The sequence below is a fragment of the Lissotriton vulgaris genome, chromosome 6 (assembly GCF_964263255.1).
Source record: "Lissotriton vulgaris chromosome 6, aLisVul1.2, whole genome shotgun sequence".
In the NCBI taxonomy this organism is placed as follows: Eukaryota; Metazoa; Chordata; class Amphibia; order Caudata; family Salamandridae; genus Lissotriton; species Lissotriton vulgaris.
Window position 1 is genome coordinate 1,003,607,605 of NC_141694.1, and position 24,989 is coordinate 1,003,632,593.

The window sequence follows — 24,989 nt, forward strand, 5'->3', positions numbered from 1 at the left end:
ACTGATGCAGGTGTGAGATTTAATGAAAAATGCACACAGAGGACATCTTAGCGATTCCCCCTGAAAACTAACCTTCCACTAGTGTCCAGGCTGAATGGCTGCTTTCAGCTGCCACCACCAGACATGTTTCTGGACCCCCTGGGTCGAGAGCCTGTTGCTCTCTGGGGCCTGAACCAATGCACATCCTGGGCGAGGTGCCAAGCCTCCTCCCCAAGGATGGGCAGGGTTCACTAAGTGGAAGCTTCAAAGCCTTGCCGCCTTTGTGAGCTTCCCCAGGCCAATTGCCTTCAACCCCAAAGACTGTCTCCCGTGAACACTGGATTTGTTCATCTGCAGCCCCTGGCTCCAGCCAGATACCGCGAATCTGCCCCACTCTGGACCCGCCGTCCATGGCCCGAACTCGAGTGGGCAAACAGCACGAGGAGGTCACCCCGGCGATCCTGACCCGAGATCCAGAGACCCCTGACCTGCCTCCAGCCGACGACTGCAGCCGAAATCCAGAAGGTCCCCCCTAACCGCGATCAGGAGCTGGTAAGAAGATCCAACCTCAAAACGCACCCCTGCAACCGACGCCCCACGGCCTTGGGTGCCCAAACCGACGGTGCCCAACCAACACCTAACTTTCCAACTTACTTCTCGAAGTGGGGGTCGCACCCAGAAGACTTTCGTCCCCAAGCCTGTAGTGCCTTTGCAAACCGGAGGTTCCCTATTGAAAACAACAGGGCGCCCGATATAGAAACCGCACCTGGCCGCCCTAGTGCCGCTGAGGGTGCACCTTGGGTGCTACTTTGTTTCCCCATTTGCCCTGAGCTAAAGTCCAGGAGCTTTGCTTCCTCAACCAATTGGCCTGCTGGTCAGCAGCCACCAACCGGAGGCCTCCTATAACCTGTTGGATAACATAATGGGCCTCAGTACTCTTCACCCGGCAGCCCTAGTGCCGCGGAGGGTGTAACTAGAGTGCATAATTGACCCTGTGGGACCCCTGAGTCTACCCCAGAACTTCAACTCCCACTACTGAATACTTACCTTTAACACCTTGGCTGCTATGACTTTTCCCCTCCTGTGCTGTTACTCCAGATTTCCCATTGTTCATGACGAGCTCAGCTCGTCATAAGCACAGCTCCAGTGTGACTCATGACGAGCTGAGCTCGTCATGAGCAGCGAAGGGGTTAAACAGATAACACTATTTTCCTTCATAGGATAACAATGACTGTTTTTCTTGGAAAAGTTTCCAAGTGTGGAGTTTGAAAACCTAAAGAAACTTTAAAATTGCACTTGCTAACAAAAACGATTTTACTCACCTGTTGGCAGGAAATGTTATCCAGTATTCAGGTATACTACTCTGAGTAAGAAAAGTAATCTCAAAAGTAACTTACCTGTAATTTTACTGAAAAGCACATTCAAGTCTATGTACTGTATTTACAAAGTATTGCATTTCTTTGAAACCATACTGCAAGTCAAAACAAAGTGCATATACAATTTTAATTCAAACTGTTTACAAACTGCATTACTGCTGTAAAGTATTTATTGCTTACCTGGGCCAGGCTTGTTTGGTATAGAAAATAAAATAACAAAGAATATTTTCATACAAAAACAACTGGCCTGAAGTTCAGTCTTTGAGTGTGTGAATGTATTTGCTGACTGAGTGTGTACAACAAATGCTTAACACTGTACTCTGATACTGCCTTACTGCTCAACCACACTACCACAAATAGAGAGTGAGGTGCTATCTAACTTTACCTCTGCCTACCTTTGGGGTTCCACTGGAATATGTGCACACTATACCTCACTTTGGTATAGTATATACAGAGCCAGCTTCCTACAACAGGCGTCCTGCAAGTTCAATGCTACCATCCAGTCTGCTGGGTTCAGGGCAGACAAAACCTGAGCCAACGTGAACACTTTGAATGTTGTGAACACTTTGAATGTTTCCTTCTTGAGGAAGAGATTAAGAGGCCGCAAATCCATAAGAGGATAAATTCCTTTGTCCGTTTTGGGATCCTTGAAGAAGCAGGAACCGTAACCACAGCATAATTCTGACAGCAGAATCCTCTCTAGGACTTCCTTGGCCAAGTGAGCCAGGAATTCCTCATGGAGAAAGGACAGATGATTCTTTGTCAGCCAGTCGTGACATGGTGGCATGGAGGGAGGGATTGTCTCAAAGGGAAGGAAGTAGCTTGACCGGACAATCTGCAAAACCCACATGTCAAATGTTATGGACTGATAGCGAGACAGGTGATGGCGCATGCTGCACCAACTGGATGCCCATATTGGTTAAGCGGCAGGTTTGGATGCTGCAAGGGGGGGGGGGGAGGGGTATGGGGGGGATTGGTGGCTGCGCAGACTGACTAGACCGCTGGCTACCAGACCCACGAACTGTGGGCACCGTGCCCTCGTCCACGCAGAGGCTGGTGAGCAGGTGCACCTCAGCGGCTAGGAGGGAACTGGCGAGGCAGGATGCCCCTTCCGTAGCCACAAAAGGACCGAAAGGCGTAGTGGGGTTGATGAGGAGCCATAGAAAGGCCCAAGAAGTTGACCGTAGCACGACTATCCTTGAAGCGCTCGGGTGCCGAATCCGCCTAGTCTCCAAAAAGATGGGTGCCATCAAAGGGCATGTCCATAAGGGAAGCTTGAACATCTTCCGAAATGCTAGTCGTCCACAACCAGTCGTGGCACCTCAGAGCCACCGTCAATGAAACTGCTCTGCCCAGAGAGACGGTCATGTCAAGTCTGCATCATATTGAGAACATTGCTGCATCATCCACGTCGGCAACAGTCAGAGAGTACGGCCCAGGCCTCCTCCGGGACCTGTGGCAACGACTGCGCAAGCGTGTCCTACAGAGTGTGGGAGTAACTGTCTAATAAGCAGGCGGTGTTCATCGACCGCAATGCTAGCCTGGCATAAGAAAACATTTTCTTCACCAAGGAGTCCAGCCTCTTGACTTCCATATCAGGGAGTGGTAGGGATTCACTGTGGGATGTGGAGGTCTGGACCGCCAAGCTCTTTGGGGAAGGGTATTGAGTGAGGAAATGTGGGTCTCTAGGAGTGGGCGGTGGCAACAGGCAATCGTCTCCTTCACAGAAGCCCCTGTGTTGAACAGAAGTAGCGGGTCAGATGTGGAGACTCCTAGCTGCAGCACCTCTATCGAGATGTTAGTCTAAACTGCCAAGGAAGCTAAGTAAAGGTCTAAGACCTCAGCCACCCTCTGCACAACCACTGCATATGAAGCTCTCTCCCCCGTAGCCACGTTATGGGAGGAAAGCATACCAGTATCTGGATAGGTTTCCAGTCCACTGGCATCACCCAGTTCCTCATACCAGTCCCTGCTAGGGTCTTCCTCATATGGCTGGTATTCTCCAGGGTCCAGCAACCTCTTCCATTCTTCCCCGAGTCCCAGCCTAAGGAAATAGGGCTCAGGCTTCAATCTAGAAGGCAAGGGTCCTGTTGGCACAAGAGTTCGGTGACGTTCATCCGGCTACAAATCGGAGTCAGTGATCACAAAGGGAATGGCGCCGGGAGCGACAGCACTGGGACCAGCGTCCGGGAAGGTCGAGTTGGTATGACTGGTGCTGGTCCGGATCCAGGAATGGATCCATGGGGCTCCACTGGAGCTGGGACAGGAGCTGCTGGTGCGGAACCAGTTGGGGTCTGGCACCCAAAATATGAAGAGCATGGTCTCATAGAACTCTTTAAGTTGAGCAAGGGTCGCTCCAGCTCCCGGAAAATCGGGGAGACGCGGAGTTGCCCCAGGCTCTACTGCGGAGCCAGGCCTTGAATGTCAACGCTCCCTCATTGGGCGACTGACCTCTCTGACGACTTTTCTTGTGCCTCGACTTACCAAAGTGTTCAGAGGACTTGGAATGGGATGACCACCTCGGACATCGCAAGTGCTCCCGGACTTTCCTCTCGACCGGGACCTTGATTCACGCAACGTAGTATGTCGGGCCGCCATGAGCTTTAGGAACCGCTCCCTCAAATCCTTAGGGTTCATGGTGCTGTAATCGGAGCATAACTTTGGGTATTGGTCACACTCCAAACACCCTAAGACAGACAAGGTGCGGATCCATCACTGACATCAGCCAATGACTCCACAGGGTTTCAATCCTGTCTTCCTAGATATCTTCCTAACACACCAGGAGGTAAACCTTAAGAAACTGTTGACTAAAACTTCAAAAAAATCCAGTCTAACAGTGACTGAGGGGTAGCTCTTCTCTGGATCAGTACTAGCTAGTGCGGAAAGAAAGTAACTGATGTCAGCGCGCCTAGATAGCTCCTATACTGGTACAGCAGAATCACTTCCGGCACAGCCAACGGCAGACACGGGCCAACTGATGCCACCTATGGGCGTGCAGGGGTACTGCTCACAAAAAAAATTCTGGATTCAGTCTGACGCCTGGGAAATTCAAAGATAAGGAATCGGTCCCTAGAAGTCTCTATCAGATTAAGGTGATTCAGTGCCTACTTTAGACTCCTTTCAGATTCACTTACGCATTAATATTTTATGTCATACCACATTTGTTAAATCTTTGTGCTTGGAAATAAATTCCTCATTTGACAGTTGTTCTAATTCTCTCACTGACAACCTTTCCACTGCAGCATAGTAGCCCACCTATGGGGCTCGTTACTGAAGAACATTTTTTGCTTTGGGCGCAAAGAAAGCACAAATTAAAACCCCAATGCATTTTCGATTGTGCCAACTTCACTTGACAAAGACAAGGCATATTTTCCGAAATAAACTACTCTTCTTGTCGCTTGGTATAGGAGTTGAACCTAACTTTTTAAACTAGTAAACAGAAAGATCCACCCGAGGGAGATTGCAATTAAATGAAGGTTGATCATAGGACAAGTGTGTTCCTACAGTGGTAGGGAGCACATTGTGTTTCTAAAATTTCCCTCACACACCAAAAGGGCTCTTGGTGTCATTCTACATCATAGGGGTCTCGGCACCCCTCTACGGAATGCGGCGTGCTACTACCAATGAGTACGTGGGGGCACTGATATAATCACTATGTGTGGTGTGTTTGAGAGGTAGTGAGAGGTAGGGTCAGGAGTGAGTGGTGAGTGAATTTTTAAAAAATACCTGCCACCATAGGAGTAAAAAAATTTTTTATAAGCCTTGGTGCTGATATTATTAAAAAGGTGTGGAGTGGAGGTGTGTTGGACTAATGTACAAAACCTCCTAAGTGTGTCAACATGTTTCGAAGCGTGCTGCTTCTTCTTCAGGACGGGTACACAGATCCCTACCCTACTCACATGTGTGGTGTGAGAATGTCAAATACCAGTTTTACGTGTAGACAGAGGCTACAAAAAAGGGGATACACAATGGTCTCAATATTTGTAGGTAAATTAAATTCCTTATTAGCAATGTGTAATCTTAGAAGCCAATGGCCTCAGGAGCCTGTGGACGAGAGGGACCCTGTGCACATTGCACTAATCACCAAAATGCTGCCTCCTCTGAAAGTCCTCTCGTGGCTCAGTCGCACAAGTTACTACTTGTGTAACGATATATCTGTAAGAGACATTAGTTAGTTATAGATTCCTTACCGTAGAATAATTCCCAGGCGTTAGTCTGGATCCGGAAAGTTTTCTGCTTAGCAGTACCCCTGTGCGCCAGTAGGTGGCGTTGTGCGGCTCCACGTCCGTCACTGGCGTTGTAAGTGCTGAGATGACGTCACGGAGGCTACTTAGTTGCCACCCATGCATGCTGACGTCAGTTCTGTACACGACTTTCCGTGCCGAAACGCAGAGCCATGCAAGATACTGAACATTGGTGCATAAAACTTGGGCCCCAAAAGGGGATGACCCTAACCCTAGTAATCAGTTTGCAGAACGGGGAGGATGGGTGGGGCGGTAAGGAATCTATCACTAACTAATGTCTCTTACAGATATATCGTTACACAAGTAGTAACTTGTGCATCTGAAAGAAACACGTTAGTGACAGATTCCTTACCTTACAATAGATACCCCAGCAATAACAACTCTGGTGGTGGGTCTGCGAACAAGATTACACCAAAAAGTCACGGAGCACAAAACGGCCAAAGAGGACGTCTCTCCGGACCCGACTGTCAAGGCAGTAGTGTTTGGTAAACGTGTACAGCGAGGCCCACGTAGCTGCCTGACAAATGTCCTGCAAGGGAACGCCACGTCCCAAGGCAGTAGTGGCTGCTGTTTTCCTGGTCGAATGGGCACGCAGCCCCACAGGAGCCTTCTTCTTGGCCAAGGAGTAACATGCTTTGATGCACAAAACGACCCACCGGGAGATGGTCCGTTTGTGCACAGCCCAACCTTTTTTGGTGCCCACGTAGCCAACAAAAAGCTAATCATCCACCAGGAACTGCTGTGTAAGCTGCAGATAGAATGCTAGTGCACGTTTTGGGTCTAGACGGTGGAGCCTCTCCTCTTCCCCTGAAGGATGTGGAGGCGGAAAGAAGGTGTGCAAAGTGAGGGTCTGCCCGATGTGGAAGGGCGTGACAACAATTGGCAGAAAAGAAAGACGGGTCCTTAAAACCACCTTGTCCGGATGAACAGAAAGGAAAGGAAGTTTGGAAGAAAGGGCCTGGAGCTCACTCACTCTTCTGGCAGAGGTCATAGCCACCAGGAAAGCCGTCTTTAGAGTACGAAGACGTAAAGGACAGTTATGAAGAAGCTCAAAGGGAGCACACATCAGAAAAGTCAAGACAAGATTTAAGTCCCATTGAGGCATTATGAAAGGCACGGGAGGAAACGTGTGTGTAATGCCTTTGAGAAAGAGGTTAAAAACCTGGGACTTAAAAAGAGAAGGCTGATCAGGGAGCCTCAAGAAGGCGGAAATGGTAGAAAGATAGCTTTTGATAGCGCCCAGAGCAGAGCCCTGCTGGGACAAAGATAGGAGAAACAGAAGAACCTCAAAAAGAAGGGCCGAAAGGGGTTCCACAGCATTTGCTGTGCACTACGCCACAAATGTTTTCCAGAGGCAGGCGTATACCGATTTAGTGGAGGGACGCCTGGCTGCAGAATGACATTACAGACTTCGGGAGGAAGGTCAAAAGCCGTCAACTGTCGTCGCTCAATCTCCATGCATGGAGGTGGAGGCTGGACAGGTTCGGGTGGAGGACCGTCCCCTGCTGCTGCGACAGAAGATCCTCCCAAAGAGGCAGATGGATCGGGGGATCGATGCTCATACCGATTAGCTCGAGATACCATACTCTTCAAGCCCAGTCCGGAGCCACAAGAATAACTTGGGCCCGGTCACACCTGATCTTCTTCAGCACTCTGGGCAGAAGTGGTATAGGCGGAAAAGCGTACAACAGACCGCAGCTCCACTTGAGACGAAAAGCATCTCCGAGCGAGTGCCGCCTTGGAAATTCCAACGCGCAGAGAATTGATGACATTGCACGTTCTATTCGGTGGCGAATAGATCTAACCAAGGCTCTCCCCATCGCAGAAAGAGACCCAGCGCCACGTCAGTTTCAGACGCCACTCTTGATCCACCATGCACCGGCAGCTGAGTTCGTCCGCCCTGGCGTTCAGAGAACCTGCCAGGTGTTGCACTACCAAGGTAATGCTTTGATGTTCCAGCCATGTCCAGAGGCACAGAGCCTCCTGATATAGGGTCCATGACCCCACCCTGCCCTGTTTGTTGCAATATCAGATGGCGGTTGTGTTGTCAGTGAACACCTGCACTACACTTCCCCGGATAGAGGGAAGGAATGCCTTTAGTGCAAGCCGGATCGCTCGCAGCTCCAGAAAGTTTATATGGAGCCGGGACTCCGCCGGAGACCAGAGGCCTCTGATCTCCACCTCTCCCATGTGGCCTCCCCATCCCACGAGGGACGCATCCGTCACCACTGTGTGCTCCGGTTGGGGAAGGGAGAGGGATCTGCCACTGACCCAATCTCGATTCGTGAGCCACCACTGCAACTGTCGCACAGCGCCCCCGAGATCTGGACGTGATCTGACAGGTTGCCCTGATGCTGTTCCCACTGGAACTTCAGGTCCCACTGCAGAGCCCGCATATGCCATCTAGCATGTGTCACCAGCAGGATGCAGGAGGCCACCAGGCCCAGAAGCCGGAGGGCCATCTGTGAGAAAGTGGCTATGCAGCACTGAGGTCTCTCCTGATAACAGGTGAGTAAATCGGAATTCGTTGTTCGGCTGATTTTAGATGAATATTTGGGAGTTTCAAAACTCCACACTTAGAAGAATTTTGGAGAGAAACCAGTCAACGTTAACCTATGGAAGGAAAGTGAGTAATCGGCTTTTAGATAAGTACTTGACTGGCAGAGTTAAGGTTCTGCGCATAGACTCAGGGGTCCCCAAGGGTCAGGTAGGTACAGTTGGTACACCCTCAGCGGCACAGGGGCAGCCAGGTGCAGAGGTAGTTAGGCCCAATGTTATCCAATGAGAGGCAGGGGGCCTTTGGTTGGTGGCTGCTGGCAAGCGGGTAAAGTGGTTGTGGGAGCTGGGCTCCTGGTCACTTGCTCAGGGCAAATGGGGAAGTAGGTTAGGACCAAGGTTGCACTGCCACTGGCACTCGGGGTGCAGGGTGCTTTTGAGCCGTCGGGCGTTCAATGTTATTCAATGGAGATCTTGGAAAGTGGAAAAAGGCTGCAGGCTCAGGACGGAGATTCTTCGGGAGCGACCAACACTTCGAGGGGTAAGTTGGGGTCTTGGAGGATAGGTAGGCAGCCAGGAGTTGGGCACAGGGGGACGTGGGGCACCGGGTGCAGGGGTGTCAATTCAATTCAATTCAATAAAGTCTTTATTTCAATTATTCATCATAAAATACAAGATCATCCAAAATTAAAACAAGTACACCTTCACTTAAAATATATCATATAAATGGAAAAAATATTAATCAAGGTTACTGTTCCAGATTGTCATAGATTAATAAATAAATATATGAACATATTAAAACAGGATCTTAAAAAGTAAATTTGATATATAAAAACAATGTGCAGTCTTAGTTTCAACAAAGAGTACTTTAAAAGGAAACCACTTATCTGCCTTACGGTAACAAGGTAATACAGATCATATCTCATGCTCCTACAAAATATGGACCGTCTTTACTCTATATACTACTTTACTCCCCCTTTTTTGGTACGAATGGCCCATGCCCAGCTCAAAAACTTTATCACACCAATCACAGTGAGAGTGGTGGCGTCTGATTTTAAGATTCTTCTCGCAGCCATCGCCGATCTTGTATTCATGGACATACATACTGGTTTAAGCCATTTTATCCTAGGCAGATGGTAAGCAGGGCAAGCAAATAGAAAGCGATAGAGGAGAAGATTGCTGAAGGCCAACTATCGATTTCGCAAACTTGTTTTGAGCTATAGTAAGTGCCGATAAATTATCAAAGCCCCATAATTCGGCACCGTATAGTATGGCTGGGCTAATTTTAGTTGTGTATATTTTTAGTATGGGGTGATAGGCTTAGTTTGGGAGAGCCTGTGTTCCTTAATCAGGGCACCAGCCAGCTGCGCATGTTTTAGTGCCAGCATCTCGACTTGGGGCTTCCAGCTTATTTTACTACTAAAAATAACACAGAAGTAGGTAAACACGCCAGTCTGCTCCAGTAGAGAACCGTCCATATATACGCTAGCTTTAATGATCTTAGATTTATGAAGCACCTTGAACTTTGTCTTCCCTACGTTAACCACTAGCCCATGTTCACGGCAAAACACCTCAAAACGAGACAGTGCCGCCTGCAGCCCCTGTCTCGTCTTGGATACAAGCAGGGTGTCGTCCGCGAACATGAGCAATGGTACTTTCATACCAGCTAACATTGGTAGATCAGTTGGGTGGTTTAGGAAGTACTGGACTACCCCAGTTATAAATAAAGAAAACAAAGTGGGTGCCAGCAGGCACCCTTGTCGAACCCCTTTGGACACCATAAATCTCTCTCTGGTCTCTCCCGGTTTGCTCCAACGAACCTGCGCATAGCTCAATTTGTGGAATTTAACCAAGATAGCCACCAAACCTGTGGGACATCCCCATTTTCGGTAATGCCATCCACAATTTCATACGAGGAACAAGATCGAATGCGGATTTTAAGTCCACAAAGAGCGTACCACCACCTATGACTATCTCCTTCCAGTAGATTAATACAAACCTAAAGGCCTGATCGAGGGTGCTTGTGTGCGACCGAAACCCTGCCTGTAGTAGGGTTAAGATGTCGGTTTAGGTCATCCAACCCTGTATTCTCCAAAGCACTAGTCTGGCTACGATCTTCTGAACTGCGTCTATGAGACTAATAGGTCTATAATTCGCTGGTTCAGAGCGGTCCCCCTTCTTGTAGATCGGCAATATTTCAGCGCCAGACCAGGTTTCAGGAAGCGGGGCACCATTTGCTACAGCATTTGCTAGAAACTTAAACTATGGAACCCATAGATCTTTATTATGTATGAATAAATCTGCAGGAATACAGTCAGGCCCTGGGGTCCTACCACTCGGGGTTATTTTTCACACAGACTCGACCTCAATGCTAGTAAAATGCAGTGGTTCATTAGTTAAAATAAGTTGGGGAGGCTCCTCGTTGCTATGCGTGGACTTTAACTGTGCCTCAAAATAAGTCACCCACTTTTCTGGGACAACACGATTGCTTCGTTTCTACGACTGCATACCATTGCCCCATTTAACTAATTGCCAGAATTGGGTCATATTCCTCCCATTACATGCCAATAACAGATTCTGCCATCTTTCTTCGTCCCACTCTCTCTTCGCCTGTTTCTGTACTGCCTTATAGTTTGCTCAAGACTGTTTAATACCACCCTGTACCCTTGATCTAATAGCCTTGACAAGGACTTTGTAGGCCTTTTTGAATGCATTGTTATACCAAGTACTTGGCTTCAAGGATCTATACTTTCCACAGGAGCTTTTTTGATGAAGAACTTTTTCAAATTCTTGAAAAGTTCTTCATGAACCCCCGGTAGGATGACATTTAGTACCTCCTCAGACTTACAGTCGGAGAGTTTGGACAATAACCCAGAGACCATGTCCCGCATCTGTGCAAGATCACCATCATTATTAGCAATTCTTGCCCACCGAACTCTTCTCAGACCATTAGTGGCAGTGACCGCTTCAGTAACAAGTTCACCTTTTCTCTGTTTTGAGCAGCAAAAACTTCTATCATTGATTTTTAAAACCAGCAGGTTGTGATCACTTTTCAGGCTCCTCTGGACCTCCATGTCTAGTACAGAGGGCCAGAATTCAACGTTAATAAGAATGTAGTCTATACAACTACTATTTCTTCCATTATCGAAGGTATTTGCACCCAAACTGTCGGACTGCATCCTCCCATTAGCTGCCCTCAGAGGCCCTTCATTTTTACAGGCGGCCTCGGTCCATTTTCTTATGAGTTGTAAATCTAATTGGGGAATGCCCCATAGCACATCCTCATCTTCGCTGAGCCTTCCGTCTTTTAAGTCCAGGGGTTCAAAACTACAGTTGAATTCACCCGCAATAATCATGTTGCTAGGGACAACATTTTCCAGATAGCTTTCAAGGGCTATGACAACACTTGAACCCCTGCCACCCTGCTGTCCCCGAGAATAGACATTAAATAACGTTATGTCAAGGCCATTTGGTGATCTAACCCGTATGGCAGGGGTATATTTTGACGTCGGGAAATCTTACCCTCAGCTAGTCGTGGTTGGAGGGGTCCCTGGTTGTGTGGCTGCAGGCGTCGCCTGGTCCGTGGAGGAGGGACTTTGGGCACTGGACTTCGGGTCCCAGTCGCCAGGGGGACGTCCTCGTGGTCTTGGGTCACTCAGGCACAGGCACAGGCCGGGCTGGGCGGGTGCAGAGTGGGCTGGATTTGCGGATCCTGGCTGGCACCAGGGGTATTGCTGTTGGAGCAGGACCACTGCTCCAAAAGCAAGGAAGCCAGGTCTTCCGGGGTTTTCAAGGTTGCTGCTCGCAGGAGTCGCCGGGATTTAGAAGGAGCAGGTTCAAGGATCGACAGGCCTGTAGGGCTGGGGCCAAGTCAGTTGGTGTTGTCCTTTTGTTAGCAGCTGCACAGCGGGTCTTCTTCTTGATCATCTTCCTGGTTTTCGAATTGGGATCTGTAGAAGGAAGGTTCAGGGTGCCCCTAAATACTAAATTTAGGGGCGTTATAGGTAGGGTGAGGGCAGGGACCAATGGGTCCCTGTCCTGGGGTGGGTACACCCCCTATCCTGCTCCTCTCCTGAGGGAGGGGGCAGGAGCCTAGCTGTGAGTGGGTAGGGCTCCCCATCTTCAAGATGGCGGTAGCCCGGGTCGTGCTTCACCTCGCCTCTCCCACCTGAGGAGTGGGGTTAGCACAGGCTGGCACACCCACTTTCCTGACATAGGGTTTCCCGCCAGTCTTCCTGCCAGGTTGGGGGTCAGAACTGGTGGGGGGCAGTTGTTGAGTGCAGCAAGTGGCCTGGAGAAGCTCACAAAGGAGGCAAGCCTTTGAAGCTTCCCCCTGCCCATCCTGGGGGAGGAGACCTAGCACCTCACCCAGGATGTGCATTGTTGTAGGCCCAGGAGAGCAGGGGGCTCTCCACCCAGGGGTCCAGCAACATGTCTGCTGTCTGGCAGCCTAGGCAGCCTCTCAGAAAAGACATGGATTGCAGTTTATGTTTCAGGGGCATCTCTAAGATGCCCTCTGTAATGCATTTTACATAAAATCCCACTCTGGCATCAGTGTGGGTTTAATGTGCTGAGAAGTTTGATATCAAGCTTGTCAGTCTTCAGTGTAGCCATTGTGGTGCTGTGGAGTTCGTAATGACAACCTTTCAGCACCATGTCTTTTTTTAAACAGATTTTATTAATTTTTCGTATTTCGCACAGGTGCAACATTCATATGATCTTATAGAATACATTGTAAACGCGCAACCCAGCAGTCAGTTGTGTCCACATCAAGTCATAGCCCTGCATCTCATTAGTTTGTCTAGTCCGTCCTCTCCTTCGCGAGGAGAGTAGTCCATCAGATGCAGGAGTCATATTCCATCCAACTTGTGTCGTAGCCCTGAGGGGCTGAATCGTGTTACCCTAAGATTATTCAAGCACTGTCGACACCTATTCACCATACCAGATAACAAATAACGCAACCACCCCTACCAATTCATTCCCCCCGTCCCTGGTCCCCTCCCATTAGCCCCACCTCGCTCCTCCCCATAGACATGTCGATCTCCCTAACAGCGCACTTGTTGCACAATATTTATTCCTCACATTCCGTTGGATTCCCTATGGCAGTGATCCATGTCCCACCTAGGAGGATGCACCCTCGTTAGTCATCTACCCACCTATCTTCTCACCCTGCGGCCTATGGTTGTGTTCTCATGTAGTAAAGGGTGACACCCATACCTGGAAAGATCAGTCAACGTCATCAGTCGGGTTTTTAAGAAGCTTCACCATCGCCACCCAGGCTTTCGCAGTGTTCCACAATTTGTCATTGTCAGTTCTCTGAGCCAGCTGGAGCCCGGAGGGTTCCCTCGCAGTCCGCCCACTTTATAAATTCCTGCAGCCAGCGCGCAACAATGGGGGCTGTGACCGCCTTCCAATGGTTAGTAATTTCTCGTTTGGCTAGGACTAAACCTAGATCCAGAAATTTACTGGTGTTTTGGTTGCGGGCAGTGTGGGGGAACCAGTGTAACAGGCACACCCCTGGAGTAGGCTGCAGTTCACTTTCCGTCACCTCGGTCAGCTTGGCCAGAACCTCCCCCCAATACCCATGAAGCAATGGACAATCCCAGAACATGTGCATAAACGCTGCTTTTTCCAGTCTGCATCGCGGGCAGGCAGTGTGGGAGCCAAAAAATTCATTGATTTTGTAAGGAGTGAGGTACGCCCGATGAAACACATAGAATTGTGGGAGCTGGAATCTCGCATTTCGTGAGCATTTCCATGCTCGTTCCAGTAGCATCTCCCAGGGTTTTGCCTCTATAGGCGTTCCCAAGTCAGCCTCCCATTTAGTGCGCAGTTCCTCTAGAGGAGCCCTTAAGCCCTGCGTCAGTCTGAGATACAGACACATAACCGCCTTGATCTTACCCGCGGAGGTGACCATGTATTGGCAAGGGAGGAAGACATGTGGTTCCTCCATCCCTTTTTTCCAGTGTTTGCGCACAGCAGCCGTCACTGCCGCATGCAGAAGAAAGTCCTGAGCAGGCAGTTCGTGTCTTTCCATGAGGTCTTGAAATGGTAAGAGGGTACCATCCTCGTATAGATCCCCAATGGAGGAGATCCCCAGCTCCCTCCATACCTGCAGTCGCTGCCAATCCCCTCCGTGAGGCAACTCCTCACAGAACCACACCGGAATCTCAGGCGCATACGCAGGGCTCACTTTATTTCGTCGTAGAGCCCTATTCCAGCATTGCCGTAATACCCATATATCTCAGGGCACCTCTCTTTCACGCACCGGGAGCTTGAACAGAATCCGAGTCAGGTGGCGAAGCCCCAGATCCCTACCTCTCTGATCCACCTCAACTCCCAGTTTCCCCGCCATCCGCTGCGTGAACCATTGGAACTGGGCCGCATGGTAGTAAGCCTCGAAATCAGGTACTGCAAAACCCCCTTCTTGTCTGGGACGCATCATAGTATTCAACGCCACTCTACTCCTCCCTAATCCCCATAGAAAACTCGAAACCATTGAGTTTAGTTGGGCAAAGCACTTCCCAGGCACCCAAAGCGGCAGCGTAACAAAGTAACCTCCGAGCACCATATACTCTTAATGGCATCACTGCACTTACAGTGCCCAGGAATGGCCCTGAGTACTGTAGGGGCACATAACTCATGCACCTGTGCCAACACCACTGGCATAGGGCACCCAGCTAGAGGGGTGACTGATGTATGCCAGGGCAGTGAGGTTGTGGGCATGGCACAAAGGGATGTGTGCCATGTCGACTCTTTGTTTAGTTCTGCACCAGGACACTCAGCCTGCAAAGGCAGTGTGTGTGTGTCAGGGTGTAGGGCCCCCAAGGGTGGCACAATAAGTGCTGCAGCCCTTAGGAGTCTTCTCTGGTCACAATGCCCTGGGTACCTAGGGTACCATTTACCAGGGGCTGACATGTGGCCAGAGATGCCAATTGGGTTTTAGTTTCAACACAGTTTTTAGGGAAGGAAAACAGGCCCTGGGCACCCGATTGGCAGGAGCCCAGGTCAGACTCAGTCAAAGCACATCAGCAATTCAGCAAAAAGTGGGGGCATACCACGCAAGAAAGAAGGCACTTCCTCACACCATCCTGACTGAAACCCGGGATAGAGTCTGAAAGAGCGAATCATAGCCTGAATACCCCGGACTCGCTGCTCGGGAGGATAAACCCGAAACAGTGTTGAATCCAGAACCTTCTCCTGGGTACCTGGTCCTATATACGTAGTATTGGTGATCAGCCGACTCAGAAAACCGGATCCAGAAGGAAGGAGTTAGACCGTGACACCTGTTTTACATATCACGGACACAACGCCTTACCGATCGTGTCAACGCTGTATAAATAATCAATACAGAGATCTAATTATTATTCCGATATTGGCTGAGTCGGCTGATCACCAATACTACGTATATAGGACCAGGTACCCAGGAGAAGCCGAGGTCCAGAAAAGGCTGTCCCACAACCGTACAGTCCTGATGAAGACCCGCCCCTGATGCGCACAACCAGCACATCGCCCCCCAGGGTCGAAACGTCGACGCATTTTCTTTATCGTGAAGTCAACTTTATAAAATCTACTAGGAACCAAGAATTGATTGATATGCCTAGTGGATTATTGCTCTTATAGTTGATGCTAATAATAATTTCGTGACTTGACAATTTTGTATGTTGTTTTAAATGTATATGAGTCCTACTCAAAATGTATGCGGTATATATGTTTTGTGTTTGTCTGGACAGCTATAATCAATGTTTTAATACAATTCAGAGAAGATAAAAGTATATGACTAAAACTTTACTCTAATCTTCATTGTGGTCAGTGTGTTCTGTTTCATATTGGTATAGGTACCGCTATCGTTGTACCCTTATAGGGACGGATGTTGTGAGTAACAAACCAGGAAATACTATATTACTGTGTATTTCAGTCCGACAGAACCATTATTATTGTTCTATTACCCACCCAGGTTCTGAGGGTTACAGGGTCACCCCATTACATGTAATGGTAGTCTGGAGGTGGGCGACAACTGCCTGGGGCGAGCCCGCCTTCAACAGCCAGTCGTCGAGGTAGGGGAAGACTGAAACCCCAGACCTGCGCAGATGAGCTGCGACCACCACCATCACTTTCGTGAACACCCGAGAGGCGCTGGTACGGCCGAAGGGGAGCACGGCATACTGAAACTGCTCCTGGCCCACCATGAACCGCAGGTAACGCCGGTGGGCCGGCAGGACGGGGATATAAAAATATGCGTCCTGCAAGTCCAATGCTACCATCCAGTCTCCAGGGTCCAGGGCAGTCAGGACCTGAGCCAGAGTCAGCATCTTGAACTTCTCCTTCCGGAGTAAGCAACTGACGTCCCGGAGGTCCAAGATGGCGGGCAGGCCCTCATGTTCTTCTTGGGGACCAGAAAATAGTGGAAATAACAACCATTCCCTACTTTCGGATCGGGAACCTACTTGATGGCCCCCTTGGCCAGGAAGGCCGAGACTTCCTGACGGAGAAGAGAAAAATGATCCCCCGACATGCGGTGATACCTAGGTGGAATGGCTGGAGGGGAGGACAGAAAGGGGAGCGATTAACCTTGGCAGATAATCTGCAGCACCCATTTGTGAGATGTGATTTTGCGCCAGTGGTGGAGGTGGTGATGGACCCTGCCTACCACCGACGCCAGTGAAGGATGCGGAGCTGCACAACGCCACCTACTGGTGCGCAGGGATACTGCTAAGCAGAAAACTTTCCAGATCCAGACTGATACCTGGGGAATATTCTAAGGTAAGGAATCTATCAATAACTTTTTAAACAACATGTCGATCAGTGGATGTTTTTTCTTGCAAACAGTGCTCCCTTGGCACCCAACCTGCTACAAAATCTTTCAGTCCATGCAGTTGCCTCACAGAGCACAACATTCCAGTGCTGAGCCCCATGGGGGGGAAAAATCAACAAAGGTGGAGCTTTGTACTGTTGTCCTGTGAAATTTGCGGGTACATCAACATACCTATGAGTCATCTCACGCATGCTTAGCTATAAAATGAAAACTTCGTTGGAAAATGTTGCAGTACTCTGAATCCAATTCTAGATGGCAGGAAACCACACAGCACGTACTCTACCAGAACATTTATTGAAAAACTCACATTTTTGCTCCTTCTACAAGATGTAGTAAGAATGATCTCTTTAAGTTTAGGCCCTGTAGTATTTAATGTCTGAAAACGCCTGTGAGTCAAGGAGTCAAGGGTGTAGTAAAGCACCCGCTGTCCCAGCTTCGGTGGGGGTGACAGTGGACAGATTCATTAGTTTTCCTTGCCTCTTCTTAATTTGGACAGTGACCCCTCGGTCAAAAGACGGAACAAGAACTAGTAAATGGCAGAAAGAAGATACTTTGACAAGGTGGCTAAAGGAAGGCAAAAGAACCAAACATGTTTACAAAGAGAAAGAGGAGTAATGACAACCGCAAAATAAATTTGAGGTAAAGAAGGAAGGAGATAAAGGGAGGTTAAGAAAAAAAGAATAGAACAAAGAAAAGTAGAAATGGCAAGGAAGAAAATTTTCCTGGGTAAACAATACCTGGGGGCTTTCCCTCAAAGAGTCAGAATCGCATGCTTCACTCACACACTCAGTGGTTGCCATATAGTTCAAAGTGAGCAAGCAGCATTTTGATTTTGTGCCTACTCCCAAATGAGATTCCTCCAGAGTATGACAGGTGCTGCTGAGGAAGTACAAGAGTAGTTGCTACCTCACAGCAACTGTGTCAAGTAGTTAGTTTCCTTCATACAAATATCAGTGTCTGTAACAGACAACACACATTGAATGGTGAACAAAACAACCTGATCTCTGTTGGACATATGTATTTGCTAAAAACTATTCCTGATAAATAAAGACTTACTGGTTTAAATGATTAGATAAAGGTAACATCTTAAAGACAGACATTAATACATAGTATACAAAAATCAAACCATGTTGCCTTGTCAATTCAAGACTGTGCCACAGGAGACAAACACAATGCTCAGGTGGGGATTGTTACCCAAGTAACAACGTATCAATTTTTTTGTGTGTATTTAGAGCAATTGTGACTGCATGTTTCCAAGGCAGGGGCTCACTTTGATGAAGTACTTTGGTGACAGAGGAGAAGATGTGACAAACATAGTGATCTTGCACCTTTCTCACCTCAGGACAAAGATTCCCAGTGGAAACGGAGGTGATCTTGCCTGGAGGTCCAGTGATATAGCAGTTTTTTCCTCCAGGACTCTGCTGTTGATCTGCAGTAGAGTTACAAAAAAGGATTATTAAATAGAGAAAGAATATAGCCAGGCCATCAACTTCAAAGGCAAAGTGCAAAAGTGCTAAGTGCAAATATCTTTAAAATTTTAAAAGCTCAATCCCTGACCTCCACCGACTACATCCTCCTCGAAGACCTGAACTTTCACCTTGAGAACAACAATGACAACAACTCCACAACCCTGATCGATAACCTCGCCAACCTCGGACTGAAGCAACTCGTCACAACGCCCACCCACTCCGCCGGACACACGCTCAACCGTCTTCTCCTCAAGCCTGTACGTCTCCATCAGCCACACAACCGAACTCCTCTGGACTGACCACCGCTGCATCCACTTCGCCTTCCAGAAACCCACCACACACCACCGCACCCAACAGATCCCCCACTGCTGCTGGAGCAAAATCACCGAAGACAAACTACATGCAAACCTCACTCTCAGCACACCCAGTGAATCCTCCAACACCGACGACGCTGCCCACAGCCTCAGACGCTGGATCGAGGACTGCGCCAACACCCTCGCCACGCGGAAGAAACCCCCCCACAGAGACACCAGCAAGAGGGCCAGCTGGTTCACACCCAAACTCCTAGCAAGCCTGCCAGATACTAGAGAAGAAAAGGCACAGTGAACAAACTCCGGACAGCCACGCAGCACACAAGGACGCCACCCGCAACCACCACCACCTCATTAGGGCGGCCAAGAGGACCTCCTTCAAAGACCACCTCGCCAACAACGCACACAATAGCAAGGAGCTCTTCAACTTCGTGAAGGAACTCTCCAACCCCAGCTCCAACCCCAATGACATCCCTCCGTCGCAAGCCCTGTGCGACTCCCTTGCCACCTTCTTCCAACAAGATAGCAGGCATCCACAACAGCTTCAGCACCCAGACAGCCCCAACAGACAGCAACACAACAGACCCTCCATACACCATCGACCACGACCCCCTGCTAGCCTGGGCCAGCGTGAGCATCGATGACACTATCAAGACCATGGGCACAATCCACTCCGGCTCTCCGTCAGACCCATTCCCGCACCACGTCTTCAACAGAGCAAGCAGCTCCATCGCACCCCACCTGCGCAACTTCATCAATCTCTACCTCGAGACCACGACCTTCCCAGAGATCTGAAAACACACCGAGATCAATGCCCTACTCAAAAAACATAAGTCAGACCCAAGAGACCTCATGAACGTCCGGCCCATCTCTCTGCTCCCCTTCCCGGCCAAGGTTATCAAGAAAACAGTCAAAAGACAGCTAACCCGATACCTCGAAGAAAACAGAATCCTGGACCCTTCCCAGTCAGGGTTCCGCAGCAACCACAGCACCAAGACTGCCCTCATCGCCGCCACCGACAACATCAGGACCCTGCTGGAAAACGGCAAGACCGCAGCACTCATCCTCCTAGACCTCTCTGCCGCCTTCGACACCGTCTTCCACCGCACACTACGAGCACGCCTCCACGCCTGTACCTGGCTTTATGCCATCATTTGCGCCTTGACGCCTTCGGGCAAAGTAGCGCTTTTACAAATCTCTACTCAACTCAACTCAACGCCACAGGGATCCGAGACAAGGCTCTGGATTGGACCACCTCCTTCCTCTCCGGCAGAACCCAGAGCGTCCGCCTCCCCCATTCCATTCCAAAGCCTCCGAGATCATCTGCGGCGTACCCCAGGGATCCTCCCTAAGCCCGACGCTGTTCAACAGTTACATGGCCCCGCTCGCACACGTAGCCTTGCAGTACGACCTCAACATAATCTCCTATGTCGACGACACTCACCTGATCCTCTCCCTCACCAAGGACCCCATCACTGCCAAAGCCAACCTCCAGGAAGGAATGAAGGCCCTCGGTGACTGGATGAAGACCAGCCGTCTGAAGCTGAACTCGGACAAGACGGAGGTCCTCATCCTCGGCTCCAACCCTTCAGCCTGGGACGACTCCTGGTGGCCGACGGCACTGGGGGCAGCCCGACACCCACCCACCACGCACGCAACCTGGGAATCATCGTCTCAATGACCAAGCAGGTCAACGCCATCTCCTCCTCCTGCTTCAACACCCTCTGCATGCTCCACAAGATCTACAGATGGATCTTATCAGATACATGAAAGACAGTCACCCAGGCCCTCGTCAGCAGCAGACTCGACTACAGAAACGCCCTCTACGCGGGAGCCCCGACCAAGCTCATCAAACTACTACAACGCATCCAAAACGCCTCGGCACGACTGTTCCTCGACGTACCACGCCACGGCCGCATCACCCCCCACCTGAGAAACCTGCACTGGCTCCCCGTCAACAAGAGGATATCCTTAAAACTCCTCACCCACAAGGCACTCCACAAGACTGGCCCAGCCTACCACAACAGACGGCTCTCCTTCTACATCCTCAACCGCCAGCTACACTCTGCCGACCTCTCACTCGCCACCGTCCCACGCATCCAAAGAACAACCACCGGTGGGAGATCCTTCTCCCACCTCACCGCCAAGACATGGAACATCCTCCCACGACAGACCCAAGACCTGCTGACCTTCAGTAGGATACTCAAGACCTAGCTGTTTGATCAGTAGCGCCCTACCCCCCCCCCTCAACAAGTTACTTACCTTCGGTAATGATCTTTCTGATACATACGCTAGTTAAACCCAGATTCCTCACATTATAAATAATATCCAGGCATCAGAATGGATCGGGAAACTTTCAAACTAGTCCTCCTGTGTGCCACTAGGTGGCATCATATAGCTCAGTGCAAATATTCTTCTTCTCCGGAAATGACAGCAGGTGCTGCATGTTAGCGCCACCATAGCACCGGATGACAGTAGCTTTTTAGGCTGCTCCCACCACACTCAGATGCAGAACATATTGGCAAATTTGTAGGAGCAGTGTGCAGATCTTTACAATGGGACCTTTTTAGTTGGAAAAGAGTCCAGATCACTGAGTGGGAAGGTAGAGTAATCAGTGAGGAATCTTCAGTTTGATAGAATAAACAGCAGAACGATCATTCCCCAAAGTAAGTAATTTGTTCTTCTGAAGGATACTTTTAATTGTTGAGTTCTCACCTTGTGAACAGATACTAAAGCAGTACCTCCCAAGTTCTTGGGTCTGTAAGATGGCTTAGACAAAAACGCTCTGCAGGACCAAGTAAGCAAAACACCCCTATCAACAGATCTGACTGTCGAGGCACAATGGAGCTTTGGGAAAGTGTGTATCGAAGCCATGTGGCTGCCTGACAGATGTACAGGATAGGCACTATACATCCTAACTGAGTGGTAGCTGCTTCAGCCAAGTTGGGATGAGACCATAAGTTTTCTGGTTGTTGCTGTTTTGCCAGGGCCTAGCAGATCTTTATGCAGAGAACACTGGGAGATTGTCCTTTTTTGAACTGCATTACACTTCTTTGCTCTGGAAAACGCAACAAAGAGATGTTCATCCACTTGGTGTTCCTTGGTACGATCGATATGGAAACTAAATGCTATTTTATGATCCAAAAGATGCCATCTCTTTTCCTCCTTAGAGAGATGAGATGGAGTGAAGAATGCCAGAAGGGTGATGGCCTGGCCAAAATGAAAAGGAGTAACCACTTTTGGTGGAAACCAAGAGCAGGTTGCCAAAACGAACTTATTTGGGAAGAAGGTAGTGAAAGACCGCTTTACACAAAGAGCCTGAAGTTCACTCACATTTTTAACTGATGATATGGCAATAAGAAAGACTGTCTTCAAGCTCAGACTTCTCAAAGGGCAACTGTGCAAAAGCTCAAAAGGGGTGCACATCAATAATATGAGGCCTGAGTTCAAGTCCCACTGGAGAATCACAAAGGGTTTTGGTGGAAACTAATATTGCAAACTTGTTAAAAGAAATCTCACCGCAGCAGATCATTTAAATAACGAAGACTGATTTCAGAACTGCATGAAGAGCAAAAGATCAGATATGTAGCCCTTAATAGCGTCCATTGCAAGTTCTCGATGGGTTAGGTTAGTGTGGCTCAATGGTTAGAGCAGCAGACCCTGATGCAGAGTCTAGCCCAGGACCAGAGTTCAATTCCCGGCCTCAGCGCGTCTTGGGCTCAAAATTCCACGGACCTGATAATTCTCGCCTCGGTACCTATTCCAATCATGGAGCCCCACTCTGCAACTCTGGGCAATAGCTTGCTTAATCTCCACAACCGCCCCCACAACGCTAAGGATGCCTGGCGCACAAGTTACTACTTGTGTAACGATATATCTGTAAGAGACATTAGTTAGTGATCGATTCCTTACCTTAGAATATCCCCAGGCGTCAGACTGGATCCGGAAAGTTTTGCGTAGCAGTACCCTTGCGCGCCGGTAGGCGTTGTCTGCGGCTCCGCGTCTGTCGTCGGCGTAGTGGGCGCCGTGATGACGTCGTCAGTTCTTAGCCACAGCTTTTCCGCGCCAGAAGTGCAGAGCCATGACAAAAACCGACACTGGTGCCAAGAAACTAGGGCCCTGAAGGGGATGACCTTAACCCTAGATATCGGTTCGCAGAACGGGGAGGATGGGTGGGTCGGTAAGGAATCTATCACTAACTAATGTCTCTTATATCGTTACACAAGTAGTAACTTGTGCATCTGAAAGAGACACGTTAGTGATAGATTCCTTACCTTAGAATAGATACCCCAGCAATACCATCCCCGTGGTGGTGGGTCTGCGAACCAATAATCACACCAGAAAGTCCTGGAGGACGGAACGGCCAAAGTAGCCGTCCCTCCGGACTTGACTGTCCAGGCAGTAGTGCCTTGCAAACGTGTGCAGCGAGGCCCACGTAGCTGCCTGGCAAATGTCCTGCAAGGGCACACCTCGGCCCAAGGCAGTAGTAGTGGCCGTGGCTCGAGTGGAATGAGCCCTCAGCCCAACAGGGGGTTCCTTCTTAGCCAAGGAGTAACACGCTCGGATGCACAAGATAATCCTCCGAGAGATGGTCCGTTTGTGCACCGCTTTCCCTTTCTTAGCGCCCGCGTACCCAACAAAGAGTTGATCATCCACCCGGAAATGTTGTGTGCGATTCAGATAAAATGAGAGCGCACGTTTTGGGTCCAGACGGTGGAGCCGCTCGTCCTCTCTCTCGAGGGGTGCGGAGGTGGAAAGAAGGTGGGCAATGTGATGGATTGCCCAATGTGGAAGGCCGTGACCGCCATAGGCAAGAAGAAGGGCCTAGTCCTTAAAACAACCTTGTCCGGATGGACTGAAAGGAGGCTTACAAGAGAGAGCCTGGAGCTCACTCACTCTCCTGACAGAGGTGATGGCTACCAGGAAGGCCGTCTTCAGAGAAAGAAAGCGAAGAGGACAGTTGTGAAGCGGCTCAAAGGGAGCACACATCAGAAACGTAAGAACCAGGTTCAAGTCCCACTGAGGCATCACGAAGGGAACAGGAGGAAAGGTATGAGTGATGCCCTTCAGGAATCGATTAACGATAGGGGACTTGAACAAAGAAGGTTGGTCAGGCAGCCTCAGAAAGGCTGAAAGAGCTGAAAGATAGCCCTTGATAGTGCCCAGAGCAGAGCCCTGCTGGGCAAGAGAGAGAAGAAATAGGAGAACCTCAGAGAGAGGGGCATTGAGGGGATCCACAGCCTGTGCTGTGCACCATGCCACAAATCTGTTCCACCTGCAGGCGTATACCGACTTAGTGGAGGGACGCCTGGCTGCCAGAATGATGTTGCAAACTTCAGGAGGCAAGTCAAATGGCCTCAACTGTCGCCGCTCAATCTCCAAGCATGGAGGTGGAGACTGGACAGGTTCGGGTGGAGGACCGTCCCCTGCTGCTGCGACAGAAGGTCCTCCTGAAGAAGCAGACGAACCGGGGATCGACTGACATACTGAGTAGCTCGGGATACCAGTACCTTCGTGCCCAGTCCGGAGCCACAAGGATGACTTGTGCCCGGTCGCGCTTGATCTTCTTCAGCACTCTGGGCAGAAGTGGTATAGGCGGAAAGGCGTACAACAGACCGCAGCTCCACTCGCGACGAAAAGCGTCTCCGATCGAGTGCCGCCTTGGAAATTCCAACGCGCAGAACTGATGACATTGCGCGTTCTCTTCGGTGGCGAATAGATCTAACCAAGGCTCTCCCCATCGCAGAAAGAGGCCTTGCGCCACGTCCGAGTTCAGACGCCATTCGTGATCCATCGAGCACCGACGGCTGAGTTCGTCCGCCCTGGTGTTCAGAGAGCCTGCCAGGTGTTGAACCACCAGAGTCACGCCCTGATGTTCCAGCCATTGCCAGAGGCGCAGAACCTCCTGGCAAAGGGTCCACGACCCCACTCCGCCCTGTTTGTTGCAGTACCACATGGCGGTGGTGTTGTCCGTGAACACTTGCACTGCACTCCCTCGGACAGACGGGAGGAATGCCTTCAGTGCCAGACGAATCGCCCGCAGCTCCAACAGATTAATATGGAGCCGGGACTCCGCCGGAGACCAGAGTCCTCTGATCTCCGCCTCTCCCAAGTGGCCTCCCCAGCCCTGGAGGGACGCGTCCGTCACAACTACGTGCTCCGGTTGGGGAAGGGAGAGGGATCTGCCGTTGACCCAATCGCGGTCCGTGAGCCACCACTGCAGCTGTCTCGCAGTGCCCTCCGAGATCAGGACATGGTCAGACAGGTTGCCCCGGTGCTGGGCCCACTGAAACTTCAGG

General features: G+C 49.9%; 1 protein-coding gene across 18 annotated transcripts in view; it reads right to left on the reverse strand.

The window, feature by feature from the left end:
* Positions 1–24,989, reverse strand: part of AFDN (afadin, adherens junction formation factor) — a 2,152,715-nt gene that overhangs the window by 518,783 nt on the left and 1,608,943 nt on the right. For all 18 annotated transcript variants that reach the window (XM_086927064.1, XM_086927054.1, XM_086927053.1 and 15 more), the window contains one exon: positions 18,248–18,339. In XM_086927064.1, the coding sequence (XP_086783190.1) occupies positions 18,248–18,339 (92 nt within the window). The remainder of the gene's footprint in view (positions 1–18,247; positions 18,340–24,989) is intronic.